The sequence below is a fragment of the Dendrobates tinctorius genome, unplaced genomic scaffold (genome assembly GCF_039654945.1).
Source record: "Dendrobates tinctorius isolate UK_male_01 unplaced genomic scaffold, ASM3965494v1 ptg000117l, whole genome shotgun sequence".
Lineage (NCBI taxonomy): Eukaryota > Metazoa > Chordata > Amphibia > Anura > Dendrobatidae > Dendrobates > Dendrobates tinctorius.
The window spans coordinates 8,505,900-8,530,598 of NW_027361785.1; the positions used below are offsets into that span (position 1 = coordinate 8,505,900).

The 24,699-nt window shown below is 45.7% G+C and overlaps 1 protein-coding gene across 2 annotated transcripts in view; it reads right to left on the reverse strand.

Annotated features, from left to right (window-relative positions):
- The window catches only part of LOC141101421 (transmembrane gamma-carboxyglutamic acid protein 1-like), a 52,844-nt gene that overhangs the window by 21,138 nt on the left and 7,007 nt on the right, over nucleotides 1-24,699 (reverse strand). For both annotated transcript variants that reach the window (XM_073590511.1, XM_073590512.1), the window contains exon 2: nucleotides 9,484-9,529. In XM_073590511.1, the coding sequence (XP_073446612.1) occupies nucleotides 9,484-9,493 (10 nt within the window). In that variant the 5' untranslated portion in view covers nucleotides 9,494-9,529. The remainder of the gene's footprint in view (nucleotides 1-9,483; nucleotides 9,530-24,699) is intronic.

Genomic DNA, 24,699 nt, shown 5'->3' on the forward strand with positions numbered 1-24,699 from the left:
TGCGGTCCCCGTGCGGGAATTGACAGCCGTACGGACCGCAGCACTTGGTTTGCTGCGGGTCCATACGGAAAACCCGCCACCATTCCACCACGTGTGGACATGGCCTAAAAAGACGTTGCACATAAGCTGTAGGCCTACGGCCAATACGCACAAAATCGCCCAACGTGATCCTGGCCATAGGGGATCCACTTTAATGTCCCCACTTTAATTTGAGGTCCCCTTACTTCATCCATTGCAGTCCCCTATCACCCACTCACTTCATCTGCAGTGCCGCTTCATCATTTGCAGCCCCTTATCCCCCCTTCCATTTTATCATGTGCAGTCCCCTTCCCCCCAACTTCATGTGCAGCCCCACTCCCCCATCATCATGTGCAGTTAATTTTACCCCCACATCATGTGCAGTCCCCCTTACCCCCAATTCATCATGTGCAGTCCCCCTTACCCCCAATTCATCATGTTCAGTCCCACTTACCCCTTAATTCATCATGTGCAGTTCCCCTTACCCCCAATTCATCATGTGCAGTCCCACTTACCCCTTAATTCATCATGTGCAGTCCCACTTACCCCTTAATTCATCATGTGCAGTCCCCCTTATCCCCCACTTCATCATGTGCAGCCCCACTTATACCCCACTTCATCATGTGCAGCCCCACTCACCCCCCCTTCATCATATGCAGCCCCACTCACCCCCCCTTCATCATGTGCAGCCCCACTCACCCCCCCTTCATCATGTGCAGCCCCACTCACCCCCCTTCATCATGTGAAGCCCCCACTCATCCCCCCTTCATCCTGTGAAGCCCCCACTCATCCCCCCTTCATCCTGTGAAGCCCCCACTCATCCCCCCTTCATCCTGTGAAGCCCCCACTCATCCCCCCTTCATCCTGTGAAGCCCCCACTCATCCCCCCTTCATCCTGTGAAGCCCCCACTCATCCCCCCTTCATCATATACAGCCCCCAGTCACCCCCCGTCATCATATACAGCCCCCAGTCACCCCCCCTTCATTATATACAGCCCCCAGTCACCCCCCCTTCATCATATACAGCGCCCAGTCACCCCCCTTCATCATATACAGCCCCTGGGCCCGGGTGCCACTGCCAGCTGGAGCTGCCGCAGCAGGAGCCGCCGGCACCACCACTCACTGTCTTGGAGTTGGAGCAAGGACTGATGAGCCTCACTCAGCGAGCCACAGCGCCAGCCACTCACTAGGTGTCAGGACTCAGGTCAGGAGATGTGCGACAGTGCGCCGCCCGTCGCTGATGTCCGGTCACCGCCCGGTCCCTCCATGTCCGGAGAGGCGCACAGCACGCTTCACAAGCTCCTGCTTCCTCCTTCCGCCCCGTCCTGTCTCCGCCTCGTCACTTCCTCCCTGCGTCGCACACGTGACAAGAGACAGGGGAGGGGAGCTCTCCACGGTCTCCACCAATCAAACGACACTCCTGGGCTGCTGCTGGACTGCGATTGGCTAATGGCACGCGTCTCCTGCCGGCGCCACTGATTCAGATTCAAGGTCGCATTCCCCAGCAGTCAGACAGTGTGTCACCGTGTGTGGGCCCTTCCGTCACGCCAGGGCCCCGGCACTTGCCCGGGTACGCCGGGTGCTGACGCCGGGCCTGAGCCCGCCCCTGCCCCTGGGCCCCCAAAAAACCTTGGGCCCGGGGCGACCGCCCCATCCGCCCCTATTAAGATCCGCCATTGCTGGCAGCACAGATTTTGTCAGTTGGTGATGCTTGCCGTATCATGCGCAGGGGTTAGATACACGGAGTGCATCACTTGCTGCAATTAGATGCACTGAGCGTAACACACTAGGATAAGAGTCAGGGCTCAGTATAATGTATGACATGATGAGATTAGATTTAGGGCTCAGTGGAATACATCACTCAGGATGGGATTGGAGATGGAGTGAAACCACACCGTCCACTTCTATGGACTCCAGGGCGTATGGCACATGACGGGATGGGATACATTGTCTGTTATGTCACTGTAAACCTCCTTCAGAGTGACAAGAGTTGTGTCAGCGTTCAGAGAACAGCAGCATGACTTACTCTGCTGTGCTCTGAGCACTGCAGAGACAGCAGTGATCAGCAGTCTGTATAATAGTTTTGTATTCTTAATATCATCAGGCTGCGAACACTTCTTCAGTTTAGATGCACGGCTTCGGAATGTGTCCCACTTAGATGCATAGCTCCAGGGAAAATCGTGCGTAACAGCATTAGATACACGGCTTTGGCGTACCATTCACGACATTAGATATATGGTCAGTTATGTCACTGTAAACCTTCAGTTTTACACTGACAATTGTGTCAGCGTTCAGAGCACAGCAGCATGACTACTCCTCTGCTGTGCTCTGAACACTGCGGTAACAGCGGTCTGTATAATAGTTTTGCATTACTAATACCAGCCTGCAAACACTGCTTCAGATTAGATGCAGAGCTCTGTTGCATATCGCACATGGTGGGATTAGATACACGGCTGAGGGGCGTATTGCGCATGGTGGGATTAGATACATGGCTCAGGGACGTATCGCGCATGGTGGGATTAGATACATGGTTCAGGGGCGTATCGCGCATGGTGGGATTAGATACATGGCTTAGGGGCGTATCGCGCATGGCACAGATCTCTTCCCACAGCAGTGACTTGAACAGCCCAGGTCACAGCTGGAGGCAGCCACAGCATGGGAGATGCGGTCGGACCCCTATGTCCTATGTACAGAAGCTGCCGTGTTTGAGGTGTGCAAGTGTTGTGCTAAGAAACTTACACAATGGCAAGTGCAAGTGGCCATCCCCTGTGGCTGGCGAATAAATTAATGAAAAAAAAAACACAGTTAAAGTAGTACATTTAATTTTAAATGAAAAATAACGTAACATTTCCAATTAACCCCTTTACCCCCAAGGGTGGTTTGCACGTTCATAACCTGGCTAATTTTTACAATTCTGACCACTGTCCCTTTATGAGGTAATAACTCTGAAAGGCTTCCATGGATCCCGGTGATTATGACATTGTTTTCTCGTGACATATTGTACTTCATGTTAGCGGTAAAATTTCATTGATATAACTTTGGTGAAAAATTTGAAAGTTTTGCAATTTTCCAACTCTGAATTTTTATGCCCTTAAATCACAGAGATATGGCACATAAAAACTTAATAAGTAACATTTCACACATGTTTACTTTACATCAGCACAATTTTGGAACCAAAATTTTTTTTTGTTACGACGTTATAAGGGTTAAAAGTTGACCAGCGATTTCTCATTTTTACAACACCACTGTATTTTTACGGACCACATCACATTTGAAGTCACTTTGAGGGGTCTATATGATAGAAAAGACCCAAAAGTGACACGATTCTAAAAACTGCACCCCTCAAGGTGCTCAAATCCACATTCAAGAAGTTTACTAACCCTTCAGGTGCTTCACAGGAATTTTTTGAATGTTTAAAAAAAAAAATGAACATTTAACTTTTTTTCACAAAAAAAATTACTTCAGGTAATTTTTTTTATTTTACCAAGGGTAACAGGAGAAATTGGACTGCAAAAGTAATTGTGCAATTTGTCCTGAGTACGCCGATACCTGATATGTGGGGGGGAACCACTGTTTCAGCGCATGGCAGAGCTCAGATGGGAAGGAGCGCCATTTGACTTATTCAATGCAAAATTGGCTGGAATTCAGATCGGACACCATGTCATGTTTGGAGAGTCCCTTATGTGCCTAAACAGTGGAAAACCCCCACAAGTGACCCCATTTTGGAAACTAGACCCCCCAAGGAACTTATCTAGATATGTGGTGAGAACTTTGAACCCACAAGGGCTTCACAGAAGTTTATAACGTACAACCGTACAATTAAAAAATCATTTTTTCCACAAAAATGATCTTTTCACCCCCAATTTTTATTTTCCCAAGGGTAATAGGACCCTAAAAGTTATTGTGCAATTTGTCCTGAGTATGCTGATACCCCATAAGTGGGTGTAAACGACTATTTTGGCGCATGGCAGAGCTCGGAAGGGAAGCAGCGCCATTTGACTTTTATGGCTGGAGATCGGATGCCATGTCGCGTTTGGAAAGCCCTTGATGTGCCAAAACAGTGGAAACCCCCCCACAAATGACACCATTTTGGAAACTAGACCCCCCAAGGAACTTATCTAGATGTGTGGTGAGTAGAGTTGAGCGAAACAGGTCGGTCAGATTCAAAAGTCGCCGACTTTCATGAAACGAAACCCAACCACAGTGTGAAGTCGGCCATGCGGTCGGCGACCCAAGCGCCAAAGTCGGGTTTCACCGAATGCTTGCACGTGACTTTTTTCTGCTAATGAGAGAAGCGGAGCGGAGCTGGAGTGGGAGTGAGAGAGATTTTGCCGCCTCTAGGTTTAAAATTCATGCCAGGTGTGTTTACAGTCCTCCACTCACTGCCGACTTTTCTCCCCATTGACTTGCATTGGGTTTCGTGTTTCACGACTTTTCCCTATAGTCGGCCGATTTCGTTCGACTCGAATTTTGAGAAAGTCGGGTTTCACGAAACCCGACTCGACCCTAAAAAAGGCAAAGTCACTCATCTCTAATGGTGAGCACTTTGAACCCCCAAGGGCTTCACAGAAGTTTATAACGCCCGGGCGTGAAAATAAAAAAAATCATATTTTTTCCACAAACATGATCTTTTAGTCTTCAATTTTTTTATTTTCCCAAGGGTAACAGGAGAAATAGGACCCCAAAAGTTGTTGTCCAGTTTGTCCTGAGTACGCTGACACCCCATATGTGGGAGAAAACTACTGTAAGGGCACACGTCCGGGCTCGGAAGGGAAGTAGTGACGTTTTGGAATGCTGACTTTGATGGAATGGTCTGCGGGTGTCATGTCGCGTTTGGAGAGTCTCTGATGTGCCTAAACTGTCGAAACTCCCCACAAGTGACCCCATTTTGGAAACTAGACCCCCTGCGGAACTTATCTAGATGTGTGATGAGCACTTTGAACCCCCAAGTGCTTCACAGAAGTTTATAACGCCCGGGCGTGAAAATAACAAAATCATATTTTTTTTTCCACAAAAATGATATTTTTGCCCCCAATTTTTAATTTTCCTAAGGGTAACAGGAGAAATTGGACCCCAAAAGTTGTTTTGCAATTTGTTCTGAGTAGGCTGATACCCCATATGTGGGGGTAAAACACTGTTTGGGCGCATGGCAGAGCTTGGAAGGGAAGGAGCACCATTTGACTTTTTCAATGCAGAATTGGCTGGAATTGAGATCAGACGCCATGTTGCGTTTGGAGAGCACCTGATGTGCCCAAACAGTGGAAACCCCTCAATTCTAACTCCAGCCCTAACCCCAACACACCCCTAATCCTAATCTCAGCCCTAGCCCTAACTCTAACCCTAGCCTAACCCTAATGGGAAAATGGAAATACATTTTTTTTTTAATTTTATTATTTTTCCCCAACTAAGGGGGTGATAAAGGGGGGTCTGATTTACTATTTATGTATGCAGACGACACTCAGATCTACCTCTCTGGCCCAGATGTCACCTCTCTGCTGTCCAGAATCCTGGAGTGTCTATCAGCCATATCCTCCTTTTTCACCTCTCGCTTCCTAAAACTCAATGTAGACAAAACTGAACTCATTATCTTTCCTCCATCTCACGTATCTTCCCTACCCGATCTATTATGGTAAACGGCATCACGCTCGCTCCAGCACCTGAAATCCGCTGTCTCGGAGTAAAGGCCCCTTTACATTTAAGATGCACCAGCGATCCCGACCACGATACGACCCGATCAGGATCGCTGGTGCATCGCTAAATGGTCGCTAGTGAACTGCCACACAGGCAGATCTCACAGCGATGCATCAGCGATAGAGCGGTCGTTACTTACCTTTCAGACAAGGCGATCCTGATGTCCTCCAATCCGCGTCCACGCGTCGCTCATCGGCGCCAACAGGAAGCCCAGCAGGAAGTGCCCGACGAGAAATGGAGCTGCGCGATCAGCGACAGACAGCGGGGGAGCCGGTCGGAGGTAAGTATCACACATAGCGATATCGCTGCTGCGTCACCAAATCGGTGATGCTTTAGTGATATTGCTAGCGATATCGCTATGTGTAAAACCCCCTTAACTCTCGACTCTGCCCTGTCCTTCAAACCACACGTCCAAACTCTTACCACCTCCTGTCGCCTCCAACTCAAAAATATTTCCAGAATCCGTCCCTTCATCAGCCCTCAATCTACTAAAACTCTTGTACATGCCCTCATTATCTCCCGCCTTGACTACTGCAACACTCTCCTCTGTGGCCTTCCTAACATGCTGGTTTCCAAGGTAAACATCGGGTATCTAAGAGCCACGTGACTCCTGGATACCCGCTTTTTTCCTTGGAAACCAGCGTGTACTATTTTTCATAAAGAAATGTTTGCAAACATTGTCTAAATACATTTTAATTACTATTTGAAGCCTAATTACACAAAAAAAAAAAAAAAACTACAAGAAAACTGGTGGCACCTTCTCTTTAAAGGGGTTTTCCACCCAAGGGCAAGTTTTTTTGCAAGCATTGCAGCTTGTCAAATACAAACTGTGCGTAACGTATATACAGTTAGGATTCATCTCTGCTAGCCATTTCCAGCAGTCATCATGTTACTGTGAGTGTGTAATTTGCATACTTGCGGGCAAGGGCAGCACATTGTCTCACTGGTTAGCACTGAAGCTTTGCAGTGCTGGGGTCCTCAGTAGAGATGAGCGAATTTGTTCGGATTTTGTCCCCGAATGTGATTTTGACCTATTCGAGCCATATTCAAACACTATTCATGCCGAACGTTTGTCTTATGATCGGTTCTGAAGAGATTCAGTAATTTCTACTCCCATTGACTCAAATGACTTTTGGCTGTGTTCGACGAATGTTGCAAAAACAATATTTGATTCTGATCGTATTTGGAACCGAATCCGAACAAATTCGCTCATCTCTGATCCTCAGTTCAAATCCTACCAAGAACAACAAATGCATGGAGTTTGTATGTTCTCCCCGTGTTTGCGTGGGTTTCCTACAGGTGCTTGGATTTCCTCCCACATTCCAAAGATAGGGTATTTCGATTGTGAGCTTCATCGGGGACACTTATAATAATGTCTGTAAAGTGCTGTGGAATATGATGGTGCTATATATGCAAAAGATAAAATAATAAACTAGCTTCTCTGAATGAGGCGAGGCTATCGGGGCTGAAACCTAACAGATTGCACATTACACACTGTTAATATGTATGATGTGTATGCGTTCAGGTGTATGATAAGCCGCACTACTGTTGAAAACCCCTTTAATGGAGAATTGTTAGTCATCAGTCCTCCCACTAAAGGAAAAAGCGGATTTAAAAATAAATGCACATCTTTTACATATTCAGCAGCTTCATGATATCAGCAAAACAGACGGCTCCTCTGCCCAGATATTAATGTGTACTGAAGGGGGCTTGAGCAAAGAGCTTCTCATCCTATGAAGAATGGCGTTTCCACACACAGAATGAAGACTACAAGATACTACTGCCGAGGTTAATGACAGCAGTATAAACACAGGCAGGCGTCAGTGATGCTAAATTCATGTCCTAAATGATTGTCTCTATACATTAAGCTGCGTGCACACGCTGCAGATTCAACTGCGGATTTTTCCGTGGGATCCGCAGGTAAAACCGCAGGTAAATTGACCTGCAGTTTTCCTGCGGATTGGCCAGCTGTTTTCCCCTGTGGTTTGACACCTGGACAATGGAATAGGTGTCAAACTGCAGCGGAATCCGCAGAAAGAATTGACATGCTGCGGATTCCAAACCGCAGCTTTTCCGCACGGAAAAATCCACAGCATGTGCACTGCTGATTTGAAAACCCATAGGATAACATTATTCTGGGAACTGCTGCAGATCCGCAGAGGCAAATCCACTGTGGATCCGCAGCAGAATCCGCAGCGTGTGCACATACCCTTACAGCAGATATGGAAAGAAATACATAGAATATTTTGGGCAGTTTCAGCGCCAATAAGTTTCCATGATGGATTTTAGATGCTCACTGAGCAAAAAATAGAGCATCTTACAGTTCCAGAAAGTAAATAGCGTTTATGCACAGGAATGGGAGGAAACCCATATGTTGTCATTTTGGCACGTGGTCTTTAAGGGGGCGTGTCTAATTATCGTAAAAACTTTAGGCCGTCCATGAATTTGAGTCCAGTCGTACAGAATTTTTATTTTTTATTTTTTTTTTTTTTTTTTAGCAGGTTGGCAACCCTGACTGGTAGAAGTGGCGGCGACAAAACGCTGGACCACAGGAGTGTGAATAAAAGCAATTGCTTTGATTAAACTAAACTGCAGCCAGAGGATGGGCTTTCTTAAACCTTTAAAAAAAAAAAAAAAAAAAAAAAAGTTCTTTGTTGTGTCTCTACAGTTGCAATTGTAATAGAAAAAACAAAATAACTGTAGAGCCACGACAAAGCACTTAAGACAAGCAGTGATCAAGTCTAAAAAAAGTAATTACATATGGATGTCTGTCGGAGGAGCAAATACTAGTTTTCAGATCCTGTATTGACTTTGGCAAGGTTTCCAACCCCCCATTTTATGCACTGCAGCCAGAGAATTCAGAAGAATTCAGAATTTTTAGAATTCAGCTTACTAGAGAAAGACGACTAAAGCAAAGCTTTTTTGTCAGCAGACTTTTCTGCACATGTACCCTAAGGCTGTATGCACACGCTGCGGATTCTACTGTGGATCCGCAGCAGTTTTTGCTGCGGTGTACAGTAGCATTGTAACCTATGGAAAAAAAAAAAAATGCTGTGCAGACGCTGCGGAATTTTCCGCGCGGATTTGCTGTGGTTTAAAAACCGCAGAAAGAATTGACATGTCAATTCTTTCTGTGGATCCCGCTGCGGTTTGCCATCTCCTCCATTGTGGAGATGAAAAACCGCAGGCTAATCCGCAGGTAAAACCGCAGGTCTTTTGACCTGCAGATTTACCTGCGGATTTTACAAAATCCGCGCGGCCAAGTCCGCAGAGCATTCCGCAGCGTGTGCACGTACCCTTAAGGGATTGGCCAAGTTATGTGAAACCCTACAGAGGCAGCTGCATTGCCAACACAACTACCCACCCATGCCGATGCTCTGACTGCTCAATGATGTTATACTATTGACATTGGCTACGGACATCACAGCCCAAACACCCATCGCCTTCTTTGATGGGAACAATCTTTTACAAAGCTCAATAATTTTGCTCGCAGTGTAATGGGCAAACCCCCCAAAAAGTAGCAAATATTCCTTTTAGAGGAGGTTCTCCAGTAGTGGACAAGTACTTTAATCGTGTCAAAGAACCGTTGAAAAAAAAAGAAAAAAAAAGTGAACGGAATATTTTATTCATTTTGTTAAGTTTATAAAAATTCACTACTTCTAAAAATGATATATTAGGAAAAAAACGCATATGCATGCATCTGTGACAAATCTGTCAGCTGTACTTTTTTTTTTTTTTTCAATTTTGTAGTATGCTATGAGCATGATTACTTACCACTGCCCATGATTCCGCAGATCCACAACAGAAGAAACTTGAGAGCCTAAAGAAAAAAAAAAAAAAAAAAAAGTTGCATTATAGCTCTTACAAGAAGTTAAAATGTGGGTATATATACCATAGCTACATTCATTTACTTGTGACCGGGCCGATTTTTAAAATTCTGACCAATGTCACTTTATGTGGTCGTAACTCTGGAATGCTTCAACAAATCCCAGTGATTTTGAGAATGTTTGTTTTTTCGTGGCACATTATAATTTATGATAGTGGTAAATTTAGATTGATGTGTTTTGTGTTTATTTATAAAAAATATCAGAAACTTGACAAAAATGTAAAAAAAATTGTAATTTTCAAACTTTGAATGATTATCCCTTTAATCCAGATAGTCATACCACAGAAAAACATGAATAAATAACATTTCCCTCATGCCTGCTTTACATCAGCACCATTTTTAAAATGCTAATTTACTTTGCTAGCCTTTTAGGAGGTTTAAAAATGTAGCAATAATTTTTCATTTTTTTCAAGGAAAGTGACAAAATGTATTATTTTGAGGGACCTATCCAAGTTTGAAGTGACTTTAGGGGTGCTATATATTGGAAAACCCCAAACGTGATACCATTTTAAAAACTACACCCCCTGACATATTGAAAACTGCTGTCGGGTAGTTTATTAACCCTTCAGGTGATTTTCAGGAATTAATGCAAAGTGGTATAGCCGTAATGAAAAAGTGTTTGTTTACCACCTAAATGTCACTAACTTCTGAACTGGCCGCTGTAGCCAGAAGACTCTAAGGGCCCAGGCACACATAATGATCTCACTAGCGAGATCGCTGCTGAGTCACAAGTTATGCGACACAACAGCGATCTCACCAGTGAGATCGCCGTGTGTGACAGCGATCGGCCCCCCTGCCGGTATCGCTGATCGCTGCAAGAAACCTCTGGACATTTTTTTCGTCGCTGATCTCCCGCTGGCCATCACGCATCGCTGCGTGTGACAGGCGGGAGACCAGAGATCAGCTGGTAACTAAGGTACACATCGGGTATCCAAGGGATGCGCGTCCCTTGGATACCCGATGTGTACGTTAGTTACCAGCGAGTTACAGGTGCCGCTCCCGCCTCACGCTGGGGACCAGGAGCCCACGGAGTGTGTACCTTAAGTTTGCCGCCGCCGCACGCTGGGGACCAGGAGGCAGCAGGACGCCGCCAGGAGAGGCCGGGGATGCAGGCGCGCCCTCTGCTGGTGGAGGACTGGAATAGCAGGCACACTTGTCCGCTGCTCCCGGGCTCGCTCCTCACCTCGGCGTGCTGATCGCTGGTGAAGCGGTCTGTGTGACAGCTCACCAGCGATCACATAGCGACTTACCAGCGATCCTGACACGTTGATATCGTTGTCGGGATCGCTGGTAAGTCGCTATGTGTGACTCCAGCTTAAGGCCGCTATTTGGCCATGAACTGCTATGGCAAACATCAGGACCACACAATCATGATCTTGGTGTGTCAATTAGATTAATGTGCAAGCCCCCACAATCTATTACCGTATATACTCGTGTATAAGCCGACCCCCCTAATTTTGCCACAAAAAACTGGGAAAACTTATTGACTCGCATATAAACCTAGGGTTAAATGGTGGTCCAAGAAGATGCTCCATAGATAAACCCCCCCCCCATTTGCTGCTGCAAAAGGGTTAATGCTGGCCCAAGAAGATGCTCTATAAATACCCCCCATATGCTGCTGCACAAGGGTTAATGCTGCCCCATAAATACCCCCCATAGGCTGCTCCTTAAGGGTTAATGCTGCCCCATAAGATGCTCCATAAATACCACCCATATGCTGCGCCACAAGGGTTAATGATGCCCCTTAAGATGCTCCATAAATACCCCTTATTTGCTGCTGCTGTAATAAAAAGAAAAAAAATGACACTCACCTCTCCGTCGCTGGGGGCCAGGTGCCGGTGTCCTGAGCCCCTGGCAGTGGCGATAATCACCTGTCCCCATTCCAAGCCGTGCACCGCTGTGTCTCCCGGATCTCTGCATTGACAGCAGATGGCGCACACTGACTACGTCATCGCGCCCTCTGCCGTCACAGCAGGAGGACCCGGAGACACAGCGGTGCATGGCTTGGAACGGGGACAGGTGAATATCACTATGCCCCCGTCATACTCACCCCTCCTAGCCGCAAGGTCTTCTCTGCAGCGGCAGCCCCTGCTTCTCCCTGCATTCAGCTGGTCACGTGGTACCGCTCATTAAATATGTGCATATTCATGAGCGGTACCACGTGACCGCTGAATGCAGGAAGCAGACGGCAGAGGGAGATGCAGGGGCTTCAGAGAAGTGCCAGGAGAGGTGAGTATGGTCTCTGACCCCCCCCCCCGCTGCCCCTCCCCACCAACCCCCCCCGGTATATGACTTGCGTATAAGCCGAGAGGGGGACATTCAGCCCAAAAAAAGGGCTGAAAATCTCAGCTTATACACCAGTATATACGGTAACTATTTATTTGATGTAGTCACTTTTGACAGCAGCAACTAAGGGGTTAAACAGATCTGGATGGTGCCAACACCGATCATTTGTGATAGAGCAAGTTGTCAGATATAGTGTACAGCTGACAGCTGCTGGATTGTCACCTGTGTGGGGATGATATTCCCTTATATCTCAGGTCAGTAAATATACACATTGGCTGTCATGAAGGGGTTAAATCATGCTTGCAATGGTTAATTACAGTATTTTGTGCTCTGTATCATACTGACAAGTAGGCAAAATGGTGAAAACAAAACCGGTTGCTTCCCTCAATTGAGCCCCACTTCCTTCCCATTCAAAACACATCGGCCAGGAGATCACAATGCTATAGGCAGAGCTGTCGTCATAACAGTATTCATACTTCCAGGTGTCACGTTCGCAGCAACATCTCCTGTTCCCTAGACCTACTCCAACTACTACATAACTAGAATAGCATTATTGTTTTCTTTACAGTAAACCTAATAAATCAACCAACCTCTTTGCATTGAAAAAAAAAAAAAACTAGTAAAACTACTTATTTTAGCTTAACCCATTTACGCCCGAAGGTGGGTTGCACGTTAATAACTAGGCCAATTTTTACAATTCTGATCACTGTCATTTTATGAGGTAATAACTCAGGAATCCTTTAACGGATCCCACTGATTCTGAAATTGTTTTTTCGCGATATATTGTACCTCATGATCGTGGTAAAATTTCTTTGATATGACTTCCGTTTATTTGTGGAAAAAAATGGAAATTTGGTGAAAATTTTGAAAATATTGTCATTTTCCAACTTTGAATTTTCATGCTCTTAAACCACAGAGATAAGTCACACAGAATACTTAATAAGTAACATTTCCCACATGTCTACATCAGCACAATTTTGTAACCAAATTTTTTTTGGGGTAGGACGTTATAAGGGTTAAAAGTAGACCAGCGATTCTCATTTTTACAACAAATTTACAAAACTTTTTTTTTTTTTTTTTTTTTTTTTTTTTTTAGAGACCACATCAAATTTGAAGTCCCTTTGAGGGGGTCTATAAATAATAGAAGATACCCAAAAGTGATGATATCCTAAAAACTGCACCCCTCAAGGTGCACAAAACCACATTCAAGAAGTTTATTAACCCTTCAGGACCTTCACATGTATTTTTGGAATGTGGAAGGAAAAAAAAAACTAACATTTAACTTTTTTTTCACAAACATTCACAGTATATACTCGTGTATAAGCCGACCCGTGTATAAGTCAACCCCCCTAATTTTGTCACAAAAAACAGGGAAAACGTATTGACTCGCGTATAAGCCTAGGGTGGGAAATGCCGAAGCTACTGGTAAATTTCAAAAATAAAAATAGATACCAATAAAAGTAAAATTGAGACATCAGTATAATACTTATAATGCTGCACAGTGATTGGTGGCCCCTTATAATGCTGCACAGTGATTGGTGGCCCCTTATAATGCTGCACAGTGATTGGTGGCCCCTTATAATGCTGCACAGTGATTGGTGGCCCCTTATAATGCTGCACAGTGATTGGTGGCCCCTTATAATGCTGCAGTGATTGGTGGCACCTTATAATGCTGCACAGTGATTGGTGGCCCCTTATAATGCGGCACAGTGATTGGTGGCCCCTTATAATGCTGCACAGTGAGTGGCCCCAATGCATTCTCATATTGCACAGGTAGCTAAGGTAATCCAGTCATTTAGCTGCTGCCGCAATTAAAAAAAAAAACCCTATATACTCACCTCGTCGCTGCTGCAGCTGCTGCTCATCAGCTTTGCAGGCTCTGCAGTGACTGTTCAGGCAGAGGGCGCGTGCTAACTACGTTATGGCGCCCTCTGACCTGAACGTCACTGCCAGAGGACGCAAGACAGCAGAGCGACGCGCAGCGGTGGAACGGGGGACAGGTGCTTGTTACATGTTGTCAGAGCGCGGTTCTTCCTGCTTTCTGCGGTCACATGGTACCGCTCATTAAAATCATGTATATGCGCATATTCATGAGTTTAATGAGAGGTACCACATGATCGCTGAAAGCAGGAAGGACAGCACGCCGACAACATGGAACAAGCACGGGGGGGTTGCAGAGACATGCCAGGAGAGGTGAGTATGATCTCCGACACCCCCTGCTCCCCCTCCCCAGCCAACCCCCGGTATATAACTTGTGTATAAGCCAAGAAGGGGACTTTCAGCCAAACAAAATGGACTGAAAATCTCGGCTTATATGTTAGGCCCAAATATACATTTTCATAAAGGTAACATGAGAAATTGCACTATACAGTTTGTTGTGCAATTTCTCCTAATTAAAGCTGATGCCCCAGATGTGGAAGAATACTACTTTTTTTTCCTGCAGAGCTCAGAAAGGAAGAGACTACATATTGGAGTTCAGATTTTGCTGGAATGGTTTGAGGGTGCCAAGTCACATTGGCAGAACCGCTGAGGTGTCAGAACAACAGAAACCCCCTATGTGAACTCACTTTACAAACTACACTCCCCAATGAATTCATCTACTGTAGTCATGCAGTGATCATATTGACACCACATGTGCCTCACAGAATTTTATACCACTGGGCGGTGAAGAAAGAATAAATTACATTTTTACCACTAAAATGTTATTTAGCCCCAAGTTTTTAATTTCTCTAAGGGCTAATAGGAACTTTTTTTTTTTTTTTTACAGCAAACTGAGGACCATTTTTTCCTAAGTGTGCCAATACCCTACATGTAATCGAGAAACATTTTTCAGGCACAGCGTAAAGCTCAGATGACAAGGAGCACGAGATATTACTGTTATGGTGTCCAGGTGCCATGACCCAATGGGAGAGCCCATGAGGTACTAAAAGAACAGAACTCTCCATAAGTGACCCCATTTTACTAACTACACCTCTCAAGGAATTCATCTAGGGGTGCAGTGATCATATTGACACCACGGGTGGATCACAGAATTTTATACCATTGTGCAGTGAAGAAAAAATAACTACATTTTTACCACCAAAATTTTGTTTTAGCCCAGATATTACATTTTCACACAAGAAGTGGGCAAAAATGGCACCAAAATTTGCCCCACAATTTCTACTGATGGTGGCAATACCCCATATGTGGCTGTAAAGCACTACTTAGCCATACGGATAGACTAGGGAATAACAGAGCGCTATTGGCCTATTGGAGCGCATATTTTCCTAGAACAGTTTGCGGACTCCATATACAGCACCCCTAATTGCTAGAAGAGCAGAAGGCCCCCTCAAGTGACCCCATTTTAGAAACTCTACTTCTTGGGGAATTTATCTACAGGTGTAGTGACGATTTTGACTCCATGGGTATTTACCAGAAACAAGCAGCAATGAATGTTGACGAATGAAAATTGCCAACTGCCGTTGTAGTGACCACTACGTTGTAGTCATCAGTACGTAATGCCCAGCCCATGCTTCTGGACGCATGCACCCGAAAGTTAGACAGGTTCTCGTGGCTTCACAAATGCCAAACATATGGACGCTATATGTAGTTTAGGCACACTGGGGCTCAGAAGGGAGGGGGGCATTTGGATTTGAGAGCAGACATTTTGCTGAATTTTTTTTGGCTGAGCTTTTCCAGAGCTTTTGTGCTAACAGTATCGTGGAAGCCCCCTATATTCCCATTAACAGATGACAGACCTGAGTGGGGACTTGCTTTTTTTGTGGATTGAGTTGAAGCTTTTATTGGGAACATTTTACATAACGTTTGTGATCACAGTTATCCGGGGCTCCTAATTGACCACTTCCTTTGAGGTTTCCATCTAAATCTCTGAATAACATGATTCAGATGAAACCCCCCCCCCCCCCCGTGGGATCCATTCACTATAATGAGGCGGCAGAGTTACACAAGACTCCGCCTGGCCTCTGTTCAGTGGTGTCCTTTTCAGAAGTGCACAAATCTGTGGCCGACGGCACTTTTATGAAATCCTATAAAAAGACACCGCCGGATCAAAGGGCCTATGGCGTCCACAGTGCCTCCATCTGCCTCATTACAAGAATTCTCCTGCCAGAGGTTCCGTCTGAATCACGAATTTCAGAGACTAAGGCTACTTTCACACATCAGGTTTTCGGCGTCAGGCGCGATCCGGCGTCGTGCCGGAACGCCGGATCCGGCAAATGTTTCGTAAAACCGGATGTGACGGATCCGGTTTTCTGCCGGATCCGTCTTGTTCTTGAAAGACAAAACCGGATCCGTCTCATCCGGTTCATCCGTTTTTCGACGGATTACGCCGGATCCGGTTTTTAAAATTGACCCTTGTGGCCTTCCGAACGGGATTGGCTACTGGAAAACTATATATAGCATGTTCCTACAGCCCTTCTTTGACAGGTTGTGACCGCCGCTGGTGACCGCCGCGTTGCTGTCGCCGACGACCCTGGGAGGCACTGCGAGGACCTCTTGGCCGAGCACCAGATTGGGAAGACTAGAGAAGAAAACAAAAAATGTTATGTCTTTGGATGTAGGCATTTGTTTGCTGTGTGTGGTCTGCAGAACATTGTTTTCTATGTGTTGTGTGTAGTGTGATGTTGTGTTTCTGCGTTTGATGCAAAAAACTTACCAATTGTGAGCCCACTCCAGGTGTCTGTCCACCCCTTCCTTCTTCTTCTGGGAGCTCCTCTTCATCTTGTGAATCCTGTTTTGAAATAAAAGGCAATGAATAGACATATATTACAGAGAAGATGGATTTTGGAAATAAAAACTTACCGTCAAACGCTGACGATGCGAGGGAGGGCTCCCAGAAGAAGATGTGCTGTCCTCCTGGTGGCCACACTCCATGCCTGTGGGTGGTGTTCCAGCTGCTGCCATTGCTGCTGCTGCTGCTGCTGCATCTATTGGGCGGCTGTTGAATAAAGAGAAACAAAGGGCCAATGAATATCTTGATATTCAATAGCCCTAGTTTGGAGGAATGGGGGATTTGATAATTACCGTCTCTCATCTGCTGCTGGCCTCCCCTCCTCAGCATGTTCCATTTGCTGCTCCATTTGGGGTGGTGGTGGTGCTGATGGTGCTGCAGTGGTCTCCTGCCTTCTCCTGCTTCGCTTGGTTGCTTTCTTGGGTGGCATGTTGGGTGTGGCTGTGGGTCCCACTGTCTTGCTTTTATATATGTCTTGTGGGCAGAGCTACTGAGCATGCTCAGACCAAAAAACCGGATCCGGCGCATTGCGGCGCTCATAGGCTTTCATTGTGTGAAAAAGCCGGACGCGCCGGATCCGGCGTGTCCGGCTTTTTCGCCGGAGACAAAAAACGTTACAGTAGCCGTTTTTTCCAGACGCCGGATCGCGACACATTGCCGGATCCGGCGAAAACCGGATGAAACGCATGGCCATCCGGCGCGATCCGGCGCAAATGCAAGTCAATGGGGGGGAAACCGGATCCGGCATTGCATTTCGCCGGATCCGGTTTCTGTCAAAAGCGCCGGATCGCGCCTGACGGCGAAAACCTGATGTGTGAAAGAGGCCTTATACGGAAACCCTGCTGCAAGAGCTCAGCAATGAGCGCAGAATAAATGTGCACTGAGCCTTACTGTGACTTTTGGGAAGCACAATGAAAAAAAAAAAAAAAAATCAACAGCAGGTCAAGACTTGGTTTTATTTATATTTTACGCCATTCCTCGTGCAGTACAAGTGATTAGTTGCGATTACAGCGATACCAGATTTCTATCAGGTTTATATATTTGGCAGCTGTCACACACTAAGGCTAGTTTCACACTAGCGTTTTTGAGCGTCATGCGCCGGTAGGCGGAGCTACCGGCGGAGGCGCGGCAGGGGCGGAGCTTAGCGGCAGCCGTGCGCAGGCCGTCGCTGCGCTCAAAAACGCTCGTGTAAAACTAGCCTAAAAGATGCTTTTTATTGCAAAAAATAGTTTTTGCATCACCACATTTCGAGAGCTATAATTTTTCCATTTTAAGGCCCACAGAGTCATGTGAGGTCTGATTTTTTGATCTTTGTTATTGGTACCATTTTCGGGCAAATTACATATTTTAACCCCTTTCTGCCATCGGACGGAATAGTACGTCCAATGGCAGTACCCCTATTTTGATATGTGCTCTGGCGGTGAGCCTGGATCAAAGACGGGACATGTTAGGCCTCTTTCACACTTCAGTTTTGTTTGCATCAGTTCAAATCCGCCAAAAAGTCATTGAAGCGGATCGGTTGTTAACTGATGTGAACGGATGGCACAGGATCCGTTTTTAGACGGATCCTGAAAATGCGGAAATATAAAGGAAATGCTGGCGAGAGAGAGAGAGAGAGAGAGAGAGAGAGAGAGAGAGAGAGAGAGAGAGAGAGAGAGAGAGAGAGAGAGAGAGAGAGAGAGAGAGAGAGAATGAATTTTTTTTTTTTGTCCGGCACCCAGAAAGAATTTCTGGTTAAATGAGTGTCTGGAGGATCCGCCACAGAAAAAAACGTTACAAGCTCCGTTTTGAAATCTTTGAGGATGGTGACGGACAGCAATTTTTGGCGGATCCTCAAAAAAAAAACGGATGCAACGGAGAGCAATCCGCCATTAATGCAAGTCAATGGGGAAAAAAAAGGATCCTCAAAAAAAATTTGAGGATCCGTTTTTTTCAAAACCTGGCGGATTGTGACTGATTGTAAAAAACGGAAGTGTGAAAGAGGCCTTAGCTGTTTTGAACAAACGCTGACAGCGGCATCTAACGTGCTTCCGGCAATCGTGCCGGAAATCAACACACCAGTGACCCCCGTCACATGATCGCGGGTCACCGATGGGTTGACATGACAGCCAAAGGTCTCTTGAAGACCTCTATGGTTGTCACTGCCAGCTTGCTGTGAGTGCCGCCCATCTGGACAAACCCATTCACCATTATCAAAACGGATTCAAACAACCCCCACGTGATAAAAATATACTATAGCATTTTTTTTTTCTATCTTTAGACTATGATGAAGACTAATGTGAATTTTGCTCACAATTTTAAGTCTAACCTGGGGCTCTGATGGCCACCTGACCTTATAAAGCCAGGCACCGTTCTGGCTATTCCACCAATACTGGAGTATATTAGAACAAGTAACTTCAAATGTGACAGATGTTATTGTACCACACATTAATATCACAAAAATGTCTATTGAAAATATGACTAAGACATGGCTCTTAGACAGATACTGCCTGCCAGTTTACTGCCGGCTTTATCCTAGTTCCAGGCTTCAGTAATGGTTCCTCCTGTAGCCATAATTCCACAGTTATTAGGCTATGTGCACACGCTGCGGATTGGTATCTGCGGAACCGCAGGTAAAATGACCTGTGGTTTACCTGCGGTTTTCCCCTGCGGTTTATCACCTCTACGATGGAGGGGATGGTAAACCGCAGCAGAATCCGCAGAAAAGAAGTCACACGTCATCTCTTTCTGCGGACTCAAAACCGCAGCTTTTACGCAGCATGTGCACATCAGATTGTAAATCACACAGATTTACATGCTACTGTACACTGTCTGCAGAACTGCTGCAGATCCGCTGCGGCCAAAACCACAGCAAAAACCGCAGCGTGTGCACATAGCCTTAGAAAGTATTCCTTGTAGAAATTACAATCTGAAACAGCTACAGATCCTAATCATAAAACCCCCCATCTAGAGTTTCACATTCAGATCTTACAGGATGAATATCGTCCTGGGAGGGGGATTTTAACTGGCATAATATAACTAGCAAAACCTGACCGGTCCCGCCACATCTGGCTTTTTTAAACCCTTAAATGCCAGTTGTGGCCTCCACCAGACCAGTTTTGCCACAACTGACTCTTTCAGCTCTTGAAAAGAGCTAGTTGTTGCAAAACTGGTCTGACAGATGCCACATTTGGAAAGATTACTTCAACCTGAAATTCTGTTATTAGTAGTGTGTTTTTACATCTAATAATAAATTGAAGGGTGAACTCTTAATAGTCCACATAGTGTGCACTTTATTCATTATACTTGAGCCTAACTTCCAAGCGCATGAAAGAAAAACCTGGGATGATCCCATTCAGGTCCAGGAGAAAGAGAGGGAAATGACTGATGGAAACCTACCAGGAAGCCTTTTGATTGCAGCTGGCTTATGTAAATCTGCTTATGTAGGAGGTCAAGAAATTCAAGAAATAAAAAAGGCTGACACCCAGGACACTGAGGGGCGAGAAGCATAAAAAAGGAAAATAAAACCTACACAACTGTTTTAAGTACCACTTAGAATTGGATATAGTATTATGAACTTGTTCCTTTAAGGGGGTTGGCTTTTCTTTTGCTAAAAGTCTGCAGTCAATCTGTGGGCCTGCAGACTTTTTAATCTTTACAGCATGTGCACCACACGCCATCAGGATTCTCTAGTGTCGGCGAAGAGAGCGCATTCATACTATACGTATTCGCCCTAGTCTGAGAAGCGAAGAAGCAGAAGACTAAATGCACCGATACGCCCTGCCGTGCACTTGCCAAGCTAATTTTTATAGGATTAAAGGGAATGTCACCCCTTTTTTCAAATATGAGCTGCCGGCACCGACATCAGGGGCTTATCTACAGCATTCTGTAATGCTGTAGATAAGCCCCCCCAATGTAACCTGAAAGATAAGAAAAAAAAAAAAAGAGTTAGATTATACTCACCCCGGCGTTCGGTCTGGTCTGATGGGTGTCGCCATCCGGTCCGGTGCCTCCCATTTTCATACAATGCCGTCCTCTTCTTTCCTTCCTGTTGTGGCTCCGGCACAGGTGCACTGCGCAGGCTCTGGGAGAGGTCTGGCGCCTGCGCACGGCAGTATTCTGCTCTGCCCTCAACAGGGCAGAGCGATGCGCCTGCGCCGGAGCCACGACAGGAAGGAAAGAAGAGGACGGCATCGTATGAAGATGGGAGGTGCCGGACTGCAACACCCAGCAGATCAAGACCGGACCGCCCCCCCGGTGAGTATAATTTTTCTTATCTTTCAGGCTACATCGGGGGGCTTATCTACAGGATTACAGAATGCTGTAGATAAGCCCCTGATATCGCTACCGGCAGCTCATATTCGAAAAAAGGGTGACATATTCCCTTTAAGACACAGATACTGAATAGGTATCGTTGAAAGTGTGTTACCCAGGTACATTCTTAATTACATCAGGTACCTTTTAAATATCCCCACAAATAGCTGCAAGACTAGTTCTCTGTATAGGATAGATTACAGAACACAGAGCTGTCTCACACTACATTGGAATACTTTATTTGTATAGGGTATTGAGCTCCGAGACTAAACTGAAGCACATGTTGGTGTATGTATCACACCTTAGGGGGTTCTGGGTGGCTGCCAGAGCATAAGGATTTCACCATGCACAAAAGTTATAAAACTACACAGTCTCGTCTGTAACTCCTTGTTTACTTGTACAAATACGCATATCTGGATCAGGCTGTGCAATACCAGACAGTACATACAGTACATAGACAAGAGTGGTGGCATTTCTGTAGCCTAAAACCAGATCCAGACGTCCATAATACTGGTGCATTTTACCAAACACTACAGCTACAAAACCCAAATTAGATAATTCTAAGGTTCTACGGCAATCTATAAGAAATGAGCTCTGTGTTTTCAATAAACTTTGGATGCACAAAAAAAAAAAAAAAGTGTGTGTGTGTTACCCTACTCACAAAAAATTAGGAATATTTGGCTTTCAGATGAAATTTCAGGATGATCGTAAAATGCACTCTGAAGCCTCAATCACACGAGTGAATATATCGGACGAGTGCAATTCGATATGGAAAAAAAAAATTGGATTACTTAGCCCAGTATTATTTTATGGGGTAGTGCACATCTGCGATCTTGACATGAAGATTCGGCATGCTGCAAATGGCCGCGAGAATCGGATCACACGTACCCATACAAGTCTATTGGTGCATGTGAAACATCCCACTGCACTCGGATGTCACCAGAGTGCAGTGCAATTTTCACGATTGCTGGCAATGGAGAAACTAAATTTTTCCGTCTCCTCCGCACCTGTGCTCCGATTCTCTCATGTCAGAGGATCAGAGCACAGAGCACCAAGGCCGAGGGTCACAATTGCAAGTGCAGTGCGAGAAACTCGCGAGAGTCTCAATGCCTGTCACTGTCACAGGCGGTTCAGACCGGAGCGTTCAGCTGCATAGAAAGACATGCAGCTGCACACTCCGGTCCCGACGGCAGTGCCGGGTGTTATGAATGGGACACCGAGGAGAAAAAAGCAAAACAAGCTAAGTCACAGAAAACCAGAGAGGTTGGTAACTATGCAGATTGCACATCCCTGATCCTAACCACACAACTAGCAGTAGCCGTTGAGCGTTCCTACGATGCTCCTAGACGCTTCGTCACAGCCGGAGGACTAAATAAGCCTGAAGCATGAAAAGGGGAAAACTAACTGCCCCAGAGCAGACCCCAAAGGAAAGACAGCCCCCACACATGTATTGACGGTGAAACAAGATGAAAGCTCAAACACAGGCAGGAAAATAGGCTGAGCAAACGATGGGGCCCAAACTAGCTAAAAAGGAAAGGAAAGACACTGTCTGCAATCTGCAAAAAACCCTACAAAAATAATGTCCAACACTTCTGATAGCAAAATTAACCCTGAAGTCAATAGACTTCTCCCACTATATCAGCACTCTGAAATATTCTGAGACAGAGAAAAGAGAGGCCAATCTAGTAAGGGACAAAAAGCAAATTGGCAAATACAGATAAATAAGAGTGGAAATTCAGCGCAGCCCCAGCCGGGGCTGGCTGACCACACAAAAAACTGAATAGACCAACAAAATCAAGTGTGAACATTAGCAGAAAAACTTAGCTTTAGATGACTGGAACAGAGCTTAAAACCAAGACCTGTCAAGCCAGAAGGAATCACCAGCACCAGAATAGGGCGTCGGCTGTCTTAAATCCAGTCAGATTCCTGAGGTCCAATCGTCATCCTCATTATCAGGTGGCAGATCTCTACTGATTAAATCGGCCTCACTACCTCCTGTTACCACCAGATGGAGTCTGGAAGGAGAATTCACAACTGGTGGACCAGAGAATGAGCTCACAACAGCCAGGTATTGATGCACGAGTTTCTTGCATTGCACTCGCAAGTGTGACCCCGGCCTAACACTCGGCTCACATTCGCAGCAGAGCTGGAGCAGAGTGTCATTAGCATATTGCATCCGATGCTATACGCTAGTGTGACTCCGGCCTAACTTTTTCAGGTGAACTTAATGTGACCATCTCTAAACCTTTGAATGAACATGTCCAACTGTTCAATGTTTCTGTAATTTTTGCACAACTTGCTTTCCTCTAACAAGGAGCTTAATGTCAAAATTCACAACAGGTGTTTGATCCATAAATCGGCCAGAGAGGAAATCACAGAAAGGCAGAGTGGATATCCTATGGCCACATTCCACGATGACGACAACTTCATCGTGAACAATGCATTTTGGAACCAGCTGATGAATGCAATACAACTACAGGCACATTTAAGGGAGGAGCGAGGCACCCAGACCATATGAACAGTTCACATCAGCATGGTCTGTGTGCTAGAGGTAGATGACCTGCAAGTGTACCTGACCACACCACCTGGCACGTGTCATCGTCTTGTATGGGCACGGGTGCATCTACGCTGGTTGAAGTGGGGGCCTCAGTTCTGTTCACTGTGGAAAGTCGGACTCACGCTGAGCAGAAATTATGGTAGCTAACAATGTTGGAGAGATCATAGGAGAGTGGCATGCATCAACCACTTACAGAGTCCTTACAGGTTCCTAGTTTTTTTTTATAAAATAGATGCCCTTTCTTTTTATATTGTATTATGTCCACGTTAGGCTAGTTTTACACTAGCGTTACCGGGCGCAGCGCACGGCCGCTGCTAAGCTCCGCCCCCGGCCGTGCCCCCTCCGGTCAGCTCTTCCTCTGATCGCATGATGCTGCGCCCTGTAATGCTAGTGTGAAACTAGCCTTACACAGTTAATGCTGTTTTAATGAATATTAATAATTTTTTTTTTTTTTTTTTTTTTTTAGAGGGTTTATATAGAGACCTGAATCTCAGATCAGCTGAGTTGCTGTGTAGAGACTCAATCACATCCTCTATATCACTGAATGAAATATTCCAGTTGCAAATCTTTATTCATTACAAAGTGGAACGCATTGCGAAAAATAAAACAGAAGTGATCAATGTAAATCAAAATGAATAACCCACAGAGGTCTGGATTTGGAAGGATACTCAAGATCAAAGTGGAAAATCAAATTACAGGCTGATCCAACTTCATTTCCTTATCTTGAGGCATTTCCACTGATGTTCAGTAGTGTGTGTGGCCTCCATGTGCCTGTATGACCTCCTCCCTACAATGTCTGGGCATGCTCCTGATGATGCAGCGGATGTTCTCCTGAGGGATCTCTTCCCAGACCTGGATTAAGGTATAAGGCCAGGGTCAGACTTGCACGAAACTCGACGAGTCTCGCACGTCAATACCCGGCACTCAGATCAGAGCGTTGAGCTGCATTTATTTCTATGCAGCTGATCGCTCCGATCCGAGTGCTCGCGGCAGTGCCGGGTATTGATGTGCGAGACTCATCCGGGTATCTCGAAAATCTGACCTCTGCCTAAGTCAACTCCTGGTCAGTCTGTGTTGTAACGTGGCATTGATGGATGGAACGAAACATGATGTCCCAGATATGTACGATTGAATTCAGGTCTGGGGAACGGGCAAGCCAGCCCACAGCATCAATACATTTATCATGCAGGAACTGCTGACACACTTCAGCCACACGAGGCCTGGGAACCGAGGGCCCAC